The following is a 12,526-nucleotide window of genomic DNA, read 5'->3' as shown; positions in this document are numbered from 1 at the left end:
CACTTCCCCTGTGTCTTTGGCCTCAGAGCCACCACCTTAGACCCCCCTTGTTGGCATTCTCTGCAGAGGCCCCAGGTCTGAATGGACCTAGAGATTGGACTATCCCAGGGCAGCATGGGGAAAGCTGGCGCTGCGCCAGTGCTCTCCATGTCCTGGGGCCGAAGGCCTGTGAATCAGCAGCAGGAAAATCACACACACACACGCTGAGCTCCCAGGGGTGGCTGGGGGACAGGACAGAGGCACAAACCCTCTTTTGAGAGAATTTCCCTTCCGTGGGAAATTCCCACATCTCAAAACTTTTTTCATCTTGAATCGCACAAGCAGATACTACGAAATTTCCCACGAAACGAAAATTTGGAACCATTTTGATTTGGAACCATTGAAATGCTTTGGTCTGTCTTTGTTGTTTCGATTTATTTTGTTTCATCTCTTATATTCTATAGCGTTAAATAGATTATAGATCTAATAAATACAGCCTAATAAACACAATGAAATAAACATAATGAACACAACCAATCCTGTATCTCGGCGGGGGGTTAGACCAGATGACCTTTGCGGTCCCTTCTAACCCCTACCGATACATAAATATTTTAATATAATAGAAAAGTCTAACCAAAATGAATTGAAACAATGAAGCCGACTGTAAACATTCGTACGAAATGTTTTGACATCAATGAAAGGGAAGGAGAAGGGCGAAACGGTTCGTTTCAACTCTTGGCTGTCCAAAATTCCATTGACATTGACACGTTGCTGGGAAAGGTTTGGAATTCAGGGAAACTGAATTTCACAACAGAAAACGTTTCCCGCCAGTGGGCATCTCTTTCCTTTGCGCAGGCAGCAGGGAGGGAACGCTGCCCTGCACACGGGAGGGCAGAGCGGAGATTTTCTCCCTGCCTGTCTGTGGCCCCGAGCTCCTCGGAACCAAGACACCTGGGTCCCGGCAGACGTACCGCACCCCTCACTCAGCACTCCCTGGGTTGGGCGGGCCAAGCGGTGCTGACGGCCTCCTGAGGGCTTTGCAGACTTGCACCTGCAGGCCCTGCAGTGCAGAGGCTGGGGGTTACACAGGAGAGGGAGGGGAGAGGCCTGCACTTGGCAAGCCATTGGGGGTGGCGGGCTGAGATATGGGGCCAATGTGGTACCAGTGAGCTGGGAGGAGGTTCCCCCAAGCAGCGATGGAGTCTCAGACTAATGGGTGCTCTGGGCGGGGGTCTGGCTCCCCAAGGAGAGGCTCTGAGCTGCTCTCAGTACATCTCCACCCCGAGCAGGGAGCCGTCCTGTTGGGGTTCATTGCAGCCCCGGGCCTCTTCCCCTCTCCTTGTGGGTGCTCGAGGGCGGGTAGCGCAGGGGAAGGATGCGGGGGGCTGGGGTTGGCCTCGCTCTGCCCTGGCACTCACCCCGTCGATGGTGTTTCTCCTGAACAGCGACGCACACGGAGACCCCAGGTATCGGGTGCGAGGCTGGTGGTGTGTGTGCTGGCGTGTCGACCCCGGCGTGGCGCGTGGCATGGCGTGACTTTGGAAAAGCCGGCCCAGAGCGCTGCTTCCCCTCCACCCACACGACCAAAGGGGGAGGGGCTTCCTTCCACTCCCTCCCTTCCCCCCACCTCAGTGGGGGTGGGGCTTCCACTTGCTCCCCTCCCCCCATTTCTTCAATGGGGGGAGGGCTTCCTTCCGCTCATTCCCTTTTCCCCACTTGCCCTGGGGGTGTGGGGCTGCCATGCATATCTATCTATCTGCCTGTCTGCCACACCTCTCCCCACTGTGTCTGGGGCCTGCCTTGCTCTCTCAGTCCCGCTGCCCTGGCCTGCCTTGTGGACATTGCAGTGAGGTTTTGCCGTGGTTTGCTTGATTGCTTGATGCATGAGCTCTGGGGGCACGTGGGGGGTGAGGTCTGTGTTCTTGCAGCCGAGCGGATTGTGTCTGAATCGACTGATCTTTGTGATTTCAGAGCTAAGGGGAGAGAGAAAAAGCACCTCATTTTGCCATTCAGGTACCCTGACCCTACCCCCATCTCCCTGCTAGCAGGGATCAGCGCTCCCTCTCCAGCCTCAGCTCTTAGCCCTCAGTAGCAGGGCTGCCGCTGGTCTCTCTTCCCCACGTTTCTGATTGGTGTGAAACCTTTTTCCTTCCAGACAAGAAGGGCCAGAGTACAGGGTCTTTGTGAGGCCAGGATCTGTGGTCCTGAGCGGGCCCCAGAGTGAGCCCATCTTCTGGGGCTGGATCCAGGCTCACAGCTGGCACGTGGAGGATAACAGATCAGACCCAAGCCCCCTGTGTTCTCCTGTGCCTTGCTCCTGGTTCGAGGGTGTGGGACAGCCCCAGGCATGGAATTGACACCGCCAAGGACCACGTGTTCTGGCCCCACACAGAAAATGTTGGCCGACGGCAGGAAAGAATTGAGAGGGACGGTCAGACCCTGCCCAGGGTTCAGATATCACCCATGCAATCACGGAGCTCCACGCTGCCCTTCTGGGTCTCTGAGCAGGGCAGCGCGTGGAGCACTGAGCGTGCTTTATAACCCACAGTATCTAGCACATTAGAGCCCATACAGCAGCAGGGGAGAGGGCGCTGCCGGGCACGGGGGGGGGGGGGGGGGGTCCTGAGTCTAGTAAAGGGGAGCAACGGCCTGAATCCAACTGCTGTAGCCTGCTGCATCACTCCTCCACATGACAGCCCCTGTCCTGGCTCCCCATTTGTTCCCTAGCTCTTCAGAAGTAAAAGTGTGTAACGCTACCGCTTGAGCTAAAGGAGAAACTCCATTCGCTGGCAGCAGCAGTCGATTGTTATCCACTAGAGGAACTGGCCACTAGAGGGGGACACAGCACACTTAAATTCGCTCAGGTTCACTCCCGCACATGTGTGCGGGCAGGTACACACACACCTGGATGGAGAGAAATGAATCAGGCTTATTCAGTGCCATATGTGGGGAGTTAACTGGCTCCTTCCTGTCTATGGGAGAAGGACTGCTGAACTGTGACCACAACAAAACGATGAACATTTAACCCTTTGAGCATTAATGCTACCGATTACGTTTCACCTTTTAAGGCCCAGGATGCAAGCCCTTTAGCGGGGGGGTGTATATATATGGCATATATGCATATGTCTGAGTTGCCATCTTTTGGCATGTGTATGTATATATGTTAGTTTTTGTGTTCTCTTTTCTCTGCTGTTTACTTGTGTCTGGTTATTGGCTGATGAATACATGTATACATATATATATACACACATAGATGCAAAGCCGCTAGCGAGCCATTTATTATAGATGCTTATTTCATGCCTGAGTCTACTTTGATTTCCAGTACGAGCTGCTGCTCCTTTCAATGTGGTTTTTGTAGTTTAAGGGCCCGATCCATAACCCACTGAATTCACGGGACAGACACTCATGTGCTTTGGCTCCCGTCTCAATTCCCCTGGTGTTGTCTTAATTTAACTTAATGAAAATACCTTGGGTCCAATTCCCTGCGGGCGTGAGTGGGGCCGTCTCTGCTGATATCCATGGGCCAGGGGTGCGTCTCTCCCGTTGTCTGTCCTTCCACCGGGGTTCAAGTACAAAGAGCCCAATGTTGGTTGGAGGCAGCGGGAGGAACAGTCGTTCTGCTAGGCAGGGAGGGAGCAGGGAGGAGGCCGGGTAGCCCAGAGGTGTGCGAAACACCCCCTTGTGGAGTAGGTGAGTCAAATCTGGACATTGCGCAAAGTGGAAAGGGGGTAAGAAAGTGATTTCCCTAGAGAGAGAGTCCCTGTCTGAGAAAATTCACTGTGCCATCAGGTGGCATGAGACCCTCCCAACAGTCTGTACTCAGTAACTCCACGCCCTGTGGGTTCTAGCCAAATGTGGGCTGCAAGGAGAGCAGAATTTAGCACCTGCTCCAGAATGCAGGCCTCTGAGGGGCAATCTCCATCAGCTATTCATAGTACTGAGTCTTAGATCATCCATGTGGACCTCCATCCACTAGAGGGAGGCATAGCCACCAAAAGCGCTTGAGCATGTCTGATTGCAGCCAGCAGAGGGCAGCAGCGTGCATGCCCAAATGCAGCGGACACGGGACAGATTGCAGGGAGTGGGGGGTGAGCGAGGATTTTCGCTCTTCCACCCTCGCCCTGTAGACCTTGGTCTTCCTGGTGCCCGAATTCCCAGGTGTCCAGGGGAAGCCAAGCTGTCAGAGTCCTGCGTTCCGCGTCGCGGTAATGGAGTGAGACTGTGGGCTGGTCCCGCTAAGAGCACAAGATATTCCAGTGTTCCTAGCATTGGGACGTGCCATGATCCACACCGCTGCAGCTAGCCCAAAGGATTCTGGGAGATATTTTTAAAGATCTGATCGCACGGGATGGGGGGGGGAAGGGTTTTGTTTTGTTTGTTGTTTCTTCTGGGGGTTTTTATGTGTTTTGGAAAAATTTTTGACATGTATTGTTTTGGTTATTGCATTACCATGGCGTCTCGGGGTTGCAGTCACAGATCAGGTCCCGATTGTGCTAAGTGTAAAAACACAGAAAAACCAGTCCCTGTCTGAAGGAGCGTACAACCTAAGTGTAGGGCCAGAGGGAGAGATACAGACAGACGGGGTGTGCAAGGAAGCAAGGAGAACTGGTCCGCGTGACAGGCAGCAGTCTCAGCACATCAGTACTGCCAACCCCACACATTCCAAAATCATGAGACAGGCCCCCCAAATCACAAGATTTACTTAAAAATCCAACAATATTTGGCTTTTGGTGTCTGTGTTTTTGGGGGGGGGGTCACCTTTTCCTGCATTTCTTCACAATCAGGCAGGCTAGAAACTTGTTTTTAAAAATGAAAGTCGGTTCTCAGAGATTCACGTGACTCCAGGAGCTGGAGCTTCAAGACAAAACCCCAAGTAGCAGGAGGTTGGTGATAAAATTGTGAGAGTTGGCAACCCTGCTGGTGTTGAGCTTTTGGTAGGGGAGTTTTAAGGAGGACAGTCAGGTGGCTTTGCAGATGTTTACAGGAAGCTTCTGCCATGTATAGTGGGGGGCATGAGTGAGAACGTGAAGGTGCCTTTAATTCCCTTCCTTCACTCTGCCTGGACTCAAGACGTGGCGTGAGACGCCTTCACCCTAACAAGAAATGCCACTGTGCCCTCCCAGCTGGGTCACTTACTAATAGCTCAGTCGACTTCTACAGGGCTGATTTTATGAGTCTCCTACGACCAGCTCAGCTGGATGGAGACCAGCTCCTGTCAGAATATCCTGGTGAGACACAAAGCGTGAAATTCCCCCTGTGCCGAGGGCCAGTGCAAGGAGCTTAAGCGGAGGCTAGACTTTGTACTGGCCCCTCTGCACAGATGGAATCTCGCCCCAAGGGGACCCCAACTAGGCTAGGCTGCTTCGAGCCATGCGTGGGAATGGGACGGTGTGTATTAGGCCCACGTGCTGTTCTCAGGGTCCCCGGGGAAGGTCATTATCTAGGAGCTCAGTGAATTCATCTGCCCCATTCCTTCTCACCAACTGCCCCCCTTCCAGCTTCTGGGAGCAGAGCAGCAAACTCCAATTAACATTCATCTGCAAATCACCTCCATCTCCACTAAGCTCCACTGCTCCGTTACGTGGTCCCCCCATCACCTCCTATGGCGGACGCTCAGTGGATGCTCATTCAGATGGTCTAAGGGGGGTTAGACCTAGAGAGACAGGTCCAGGTCCTAAAGGTGACCTCTGAACCCAAACCTGACCCCAGTGGCATCAGCGTTCAGGGGCACTTGGGGATGGGTCCCTGCGTGATGGCCAGCTCCACTTAGTGACCTGCCGAGTTAGAAGGGGCCGAGAAAGCAGCCAGGGAAGGGGCCACGTGTACGTTTTATTGACTGGCGGATGCCGGTGATCAATCTGTAAATGGCACCCACTGGTTTGTTTCCCTTTTGTTCTTTCGCTGCCCGGCCGCTCGCTTCAGCAAAGGCAAAGAGAAGACGAAAAGGGGCAAAGACGGCGAGCACAAGTAGGTGTCCTCTCTCCGCGCGCTCGCGCTATCTCCTGGGCATGGCTGGCGGGGCAGAGCCGACCCTGGGGCGCCCCCCCCCTCCTCTGAAACTGTCTCAGCCGCCAGCCGCCAGGCCCAGGGCAAACCAGCTCTCTCTCTCTCTCAGGGCTGCGGCTGGGAGGCTGGACGGTCTTCTAAAAGACGCACTCTAGTTCTGACAGGAATTAAATCGGTGCAGTCCTAGGGCCTGCGTCATCCAGGACAGACGAGATGAGCATCGTGGCCTTATCTCTTATGAACCTATGGCCCCTCTCTTGGCAGTGTGAGCAGAGGGCCCAAGATCAGAGTGGGCCTGGCGAGTGAGCGAGCGATCTCCCCTCCTCCTCTCCCATCGGCAGCCCGGCCCTGGCAGGGTGGAAGCATGTTGGCAGAGCTCAGTGTGGGTGCTGGGCTGGGGTCCTTCGGTCTGCAGGGCTGTCAGCTGAGCACTGATCAAAGAAAGAGCCCAGGACTGGGGGGCTTTTTTGCCAGCGAGAGCCCGCTAGGGCCAAAAGTGGGATTTGAGTCTGGGATCTTCAGTGCTAAAAGCATGAGCCTCTACTTATTGAGCTAAAGGAGTAGCTCCATTAGCTGGCAGCAGTAGGAGACTTTTATCCTCTTACAAGGACCAGCCGATAGAAAGGGACAAAGAACCCACTTTCTCTGATGTGTGTTAAGAAATGGCACTACGATGTTTCAAAGCCATATTCTGTTTCCCTGTTGTATCTGATCCAACATCTCCCCCAGCACTCTCCCAAGACAGAGTCAATCTAAGCAAACTTGTTCTCCCTTGTTTGTAACATCCACATTTCGCAGCTTTCCCATTCCATCCTGTTCAGAGTTGGCTTTTGCTGCGAGGACTTCCTAGTGCTCCCTGGGGGCTAGAGAGCAAACTCGGTGGCGCTGCTCCGCCTGGATCCCTGGCTTTCTAGGGGCCAATCGGAGGCTGCCGTTGGCTGGTTTCTGAGCTCTCCAGTTCAGCTGTGGTGACCATGGCTTACCGTGGCTGCAATGCCTTTGGCATGCCCAAGGTGAATGAGGTGATACGTTACGGTAGCATTCATAGGTGCTGGCCTCTCACCTTCTGACTGGGTGAAAATGACTCCAATAAAAGGCCAGCTCACAGTCCCACTGGATTCACTTGGTGCTGACTCTCTGCCCTGGAGAGAATTTCAATCTGCTCTGAAAAAAGGAATAGGAGCAATACTGGAGATGTGGGGTCTGGTTCCCATGGCCCTGCACCTTGTGCTGTCCTCTTCCCCAGCGCCAGGTTGGTATCGGACACTGACACTGGTACGAATGAGCGGAGGGTCCTGATTTGGCAGCCTCGGGGCTGCTCTCAATAAAAATTTAAATAAATAAATACATCAAATTTTACACTCTAATTTACACCTGGCTGCCCCTTGCCCCACGGGGCCATGCCGTTATCTGTGGACGATTGCCAGGGTGCGTAGACATTCGGCCCACCACCCCTGCCCTCAGCCAAGCGCCCTGTGCCAGGCGGAGGTGGCATAGAAGCAGTTATGGCATTTCTGTGACCATGCCAAGATTTGCGTACGTAGGGGAAGTCCTCAGGGGGGGGCCTGACCCACTGGCTTTGCTAGGTGGGAGTGTTAGATGGGGGTACGGGGGCCAACCACTGGTTTTCAGCTGACATCCTGTCTCTTGAAGGCACTATCATGGATGTTGGGTTTGAAAGCACGAGATGAAAGACGCCAGTGCCCCCTCCCCGCCCCAAAACAGTGATGGTTAAAAAGTCAGAGACAGCTGTGAATAATTCAGCAGATCTGTAACCAGATCCAGGCCTAGGCCCCAGCTGGGACACAGGCTGTGGGGAGAGGTGCCCAGGACCCCCTGCACCATGCCCACAGGGCGCCTCTCTATCTGCACCCCCAGTGGGAGAGACAGGGAGGGGAACCCGGAGGCTGGGTTTCAAAGTGACCCGGAAAAACCGCAGGCCGGAGTCCTTTGCAAAGGGCCGGTGCCACCTGCAACGACTGCGGAGCAGGCCCTGGCATCTCAGGTTCTCAGGCCCTCATCCAATATTCATGCAGGGACGGTATCAGCTCTCCACTGCCGCCCGCCCAGCCAGCTCCCTTCCCCTCCCCTCTTTGTCTGCGGGGCGGGGGGCTTAACCTTTGTGTAGTACGGCAAAGAGCCAGAGGCAGGTGGGAGCGGAGAATCAGCGGGAGATCCCCTCCTCATCCACCCCCAAATCAACCCCAGGCCACCCCGGGAAACTCAGCACGGCCAGAGGCTTCGTAGCGCCCCCCTCCCGCGCCCCCCACACCCGGCGGGCTCTGGCAGGGATGGCTGCTGCGTGGCACCGGTAAAGCCGCCGTCACGTGCCCTAGCAGCCAGGTAGGCGCTCTCCTGTCTGTGCCGATCTCTCGGGGAAAGCCGGACTGTGGACTGTCAGCTGGTGAAGGTAGCATGGAAATGGGGGGTCCGGGGAGGGGGGAGGTATTTGCCATCTCTCACTTTCCCTTGACCTGAAAGGGTGACAGGTGGGACTTGGAGCGATGGGAGGGTTGGGGGCAGGCAGGGGGAGCGAGCTAGACCGAATTTCTGTTGTTGGCAGCCATGAGGATGTGCCAGTCCTGGATGCTTCTCTCTCTCTCTCTCTCTCTCTCATTCACTCTTTCTTTTTTCTCTGGAAAGTAGGAATTTTTCTAGCTCTTCCCAGTTGCCGAATGGCCGGCAGTTTGCTGGGTCCTCGCTCCCAGGAGCATGTGGTCTTAAAGAAAAAAGACCGAAAGAAGGGGAAATTGCCTCATTCGTTACTGGGACTGGAAGGAGCGGGGAAGGGATGCACATGTGTGGCAGGTCCTAACCCTGAGCTCTTATCTTCATGGGGGGAGCCTCCTGTTCCTATAAACCCTACTCCGCGTCGGTCAGCCAGGGCTGGGAACCCTCCTCCGGCATGGGCTGGAAGATCCGGTAGTGACCTTAAGGCAAGACACATATTCTGGAGCCCCCGTTTGCCCTCTGTCGCGGGGGAGCTGGCCCCTTTAAATGAAGCAGATCCGGCTCCCCTGTGCCAGCACGGGGGTGTCCTCTGCTGACTTGATTCAGAGGGTGGGTGAATGAGGCAGATAGCTAGCCGTGGGGACGAGGTCCCTGGAGAGAGTTGCAAAGGTCCCCGGGAAACACTGAGGGCAGCGGTGGGGCAGTCATGACAGCCTCCTAGTGAAAATATCAGCCAATACAGGGGGCTATTCATAGTCCTCCCTTGAAATATTTAGCAAAGCGCTGGGGCACATAAGAACGGCCAGACTGGGTCAGACCAAAGGTCCATCTAGCCCAGTATCCTGTTTTCTGTCAGTGGCCAATGCCAGGTGCCCCAGAAGAAATGAACAGAACAGGGAATCATCAAGTGATCCATCCATGGTCGCCCATTCCCAGCTTCTGGCAAACAGAGGCTCGGGACACCATCCCTGTCCATTCTGGCTAATAGCCATTGATGGGCCTATCCTCCACGAACCCTGTTATAGTCTTGGCCTTCACAACATCCTCTGGCAAAGAGTTCCACAGGTGGACTGTGCGTTGTGTGAAGAAATACTTCCTTTTGTTTGTTCTAAACCTGCTGCCTATTCATTTCATTTGGTGACCCCTAGTTCTTGTGTCATGAGAAGGAGTAAATCACTTCCTTATTTACTTTCTTCACACCAGTCATGATTTTACAGACCTCTATCAAATCCCCCCCTTTGTTGTCTCTTTTCCAAACTGAAAAGTCCCAGTTTTATTAATCTCTCCTCATACGGAAGCCATTCCATACCTCTAATCATTTTAGTTGCCCTTTTCTGAACCTTTTCCAATTCCAATATATCTTTTTTGAGATGGGGCGACCACATCTGCACGCAGCATTCAAGATGCGGGTGAACCATGGGTGTATATGGAGGCAATATGATATTGTCTGTCTTATTAGCTAACCCTGTCTTAATGATTCCCACGTGCAAACCTTCAACCAGACACTCAAACCCATCCCCATTCAGCAAAGGGCATAAGAACACGCTGAACTGTATGCCAGTGCTGAACCGGTTTGCGGAGACGGATTAGACGTGTGTTGAACGGCTGTGCTGAATGGGAGCTGTGATAGGGGAGTTTTAGGAGCATTATTTTCTTCTCTGAGCAGCCCACCCGGCAGTCCTGCAACCCCCTCGCAACCTCCCCCCCCCCCACACACACACACGCCATCTGCCTTCTTTTTTGTTCCCAAATTAAAACAAACCTTAATATTTAATAACATGGCTTCAGTGGCTGTTCATTATGTGCTAATCAGCTGCCAGTAAGCTGCTCTCTTGTACCACCCCTGGGCCGGAGGTGGATTTGGGGTTTGGAGCGACTAATTAAAAAGAACGACGTTTAATTACCTCTGGAGGAATAATTGCAGTCCTGCCCAAAGGCTCAGCATCTAGTGCAGTTCTCCAGCTGCCAAGTGGAAGCAGGATGTTGGAGAGAATGATGTTCTTAAAGCAAAAGCTCTTTGCGAGGTGAATAAGAGAAGGTTGCTGTTAAGCAGAGATCGGTACAGATTTATAAACTGCTTTTCAGTTCTGCTCTTTCCTCAGTCACCTCCAGACAAACTCACATGTGGTGGCGTCACAGCAAGGAGAAATCTGCCCTTTGAGTGTAACCCTTCTTACATCACTTTAGTCCCACTTAAACGCTGCGTGGAGGTGGGCCCTTGTCCCACTGCACGGGGTGAGTTTCACTCATCATGAATGTACAAATTATCCAATGAATCCTTTTTTCCCCCATCCTCATTGCTGTGACCTGCAAGCATATTCCTACTCAGAGATTAGCAAACAAACTTCAGCGGTTGGGTTGTTCACAAGTAGTTCACTCTAGAGCTGCAGCTGTTTGCCCTTCAGTATTTGTGGCATAGGATTGGCCATCTGTTTCTGCTTCTTGATGCCTGGAGAATAGCAAAGAATACTCTTTCTGATCCTGATTTCCAACTGAATCATTCTTGAAACGAAAAATTCACGAAACTTTCCAGATTCAGGACTATTTTCACCACGTTAACTGGTGCCTGTCCAAGACCAACAGCAGATAAAATGATTTCACAAGTAACAGTGATCCCCCAGCTATAGCTGGCCGAATGAGGGATTTTTTTGGATCGCCGGCAATTCTGAAAAATTGAAACAAAAAATGGTTTCGGGTAGAAGAGATGTGAAACATTTTCACCATTTTTGGCAAATCAAAGTAAAAAAAAATGGTTTTGGGTCAAGCTAAATGTTTTGTTCTGCCCAAAATGAAATCTTTCGTTTCAATTTCGAGCATTTTTCAAGTTTTCTAATTGTTTTAAATTACATTGCATTTCTAAACCAAAAGTTGTTTCCAAGTGAAAAATCCAAACGTTTCATTTTGAAAATGGTGAAATTTTTTTAAACGGGGGAGGGGGTCGGTGCTTTGAAATGAACAGTTTGGTGAAATCAACAGTAATTTGTGAGACCTTGTAGTCAAATCAGAATTTTTCAGCTAAAAAATTTTGGTTGAAAAATTTCACCTAGCTCCACCACCAACTCAAATAACAGTGAAACCAAAGAGCAAAAATACTTGCAATCGTTTGTGATATTACTTGACAAGTTCTGCATATTTATTATGCCATCGTATGAAATCAATCCAGTCTGCGGTGCTAAAGTTGTCAGTGTATTAAAGAACTATATTTTATTAACCCCGCATACCAAGTTCTGTTCAGCCTGGGAGCCAGTATATTAAATTATTGTTATATCAGACTAGCATATCATACTGAACCAGCCACAAACACCACTAAATGTTTGCCATGAATATCCATTTAAATTCACGTTGGCTGTGTTTCAAACCCACCTTGTGCCTAGCTTTGCCTTGGTTGCATGTTGTAGTTTTAAATCAGATCTGCGACTGCAGGCAGCAAATATCTCCAACGGCCGGTGATGGGAAACTAAATGGGGAGGGTTCTGAGTTACTACAGAGAATTCTTTCCCAGGTGTCTGGCTGGTGGGTCTTGCCCACATGCTCAGGGTCTAACTGATCGCCATATTAGGGGTTGGGAAGGAATTTTTCTCCAGGTCAGATTGGCAGAGACCCTGGAGGAGGGGGAGAGAGTTCGCTTTCCTCTGCAGCATGGGGCACGGGACACTTGCAGGTTTAAACTAGTGTATATGGTGGATTCTCTGTAACTTTAAGTCTTTAAACCATGATTTGAGGACTTCAGTGACTCAGCCAGAGGTTCTGGGTCTATTACAGGAGTGGGTGGGTGAGGTTCTGTGGCCTGTGAGGTGCAGGAGGTCAGACTAGTTGATCGTGATGGTCCCTTCTGGCTTTAAAGTCTATGAGTCTAAGGTAGCCAGAATACCCCCCGATCCCCATTTTTAGTGCCATTATAAATCAGCAAGTGTTGACTAAATAGTCGAGCAAGCGTTTTTCCTGGCAGGAATGTCGGTGGGGTGGATGAGTTTTCAGTGAATATTAACAGCAAGGGAATTTTGAACCCATAAGTGAGAATATGTATGCCAGAAACCTGAAACACTTTCATCCAATCGGGCAACATAAAAAATACCATGTGATCTGTGTA

General features: G+C 51.8%; 1 protein-coding gene across 8 annotated transcripts in view; it reads left to right on the top strand.

Moving 5' to 3' along the window:
• LOC101940868 (otoferlin) overlaps nt 1-12,526 on the top strand; it is a 201,331-nt gene that overhangs the window by 123,924 nt on the left and 64,881 nt on the right. The window contains exon 6 of one of the 8 annotated variants that reach the window (XM_065587421.1): nt 5,902-5,946. The exons of the other annotated variants lie outside the window; for them this stretch is intronic. Within the exon in view, the coding sequence (XP_065443493.1) occupies nt 5,902-5,946 (45 nt within the window). The remainder of the gene's footprint in view (nt 1-5,901; nt 5,947-12,526) is intronic. 8 annotated transcript variants of the gene reach the window in all.

The sequence above is a fragment of the Chrysemys picta genome, chromosome 3 (genome assembly GCF_011386835.1).
Source record: "Chrysemys picta bellii isolate R12L10 chromosome 3, ASM1138683v2, whole genome shotgun sequence".
Taxonomy (NCBI): Eukaryota; Metazoa; Chordata; order Testudines; family Emydidae; genus Chrysemys; species Chrysemys picta.
The sequence above is the reverse complement of the archived record's forward strand: the minus strand, read 5'-3'. Positions and strand labels throughout refer to the sequence as shown.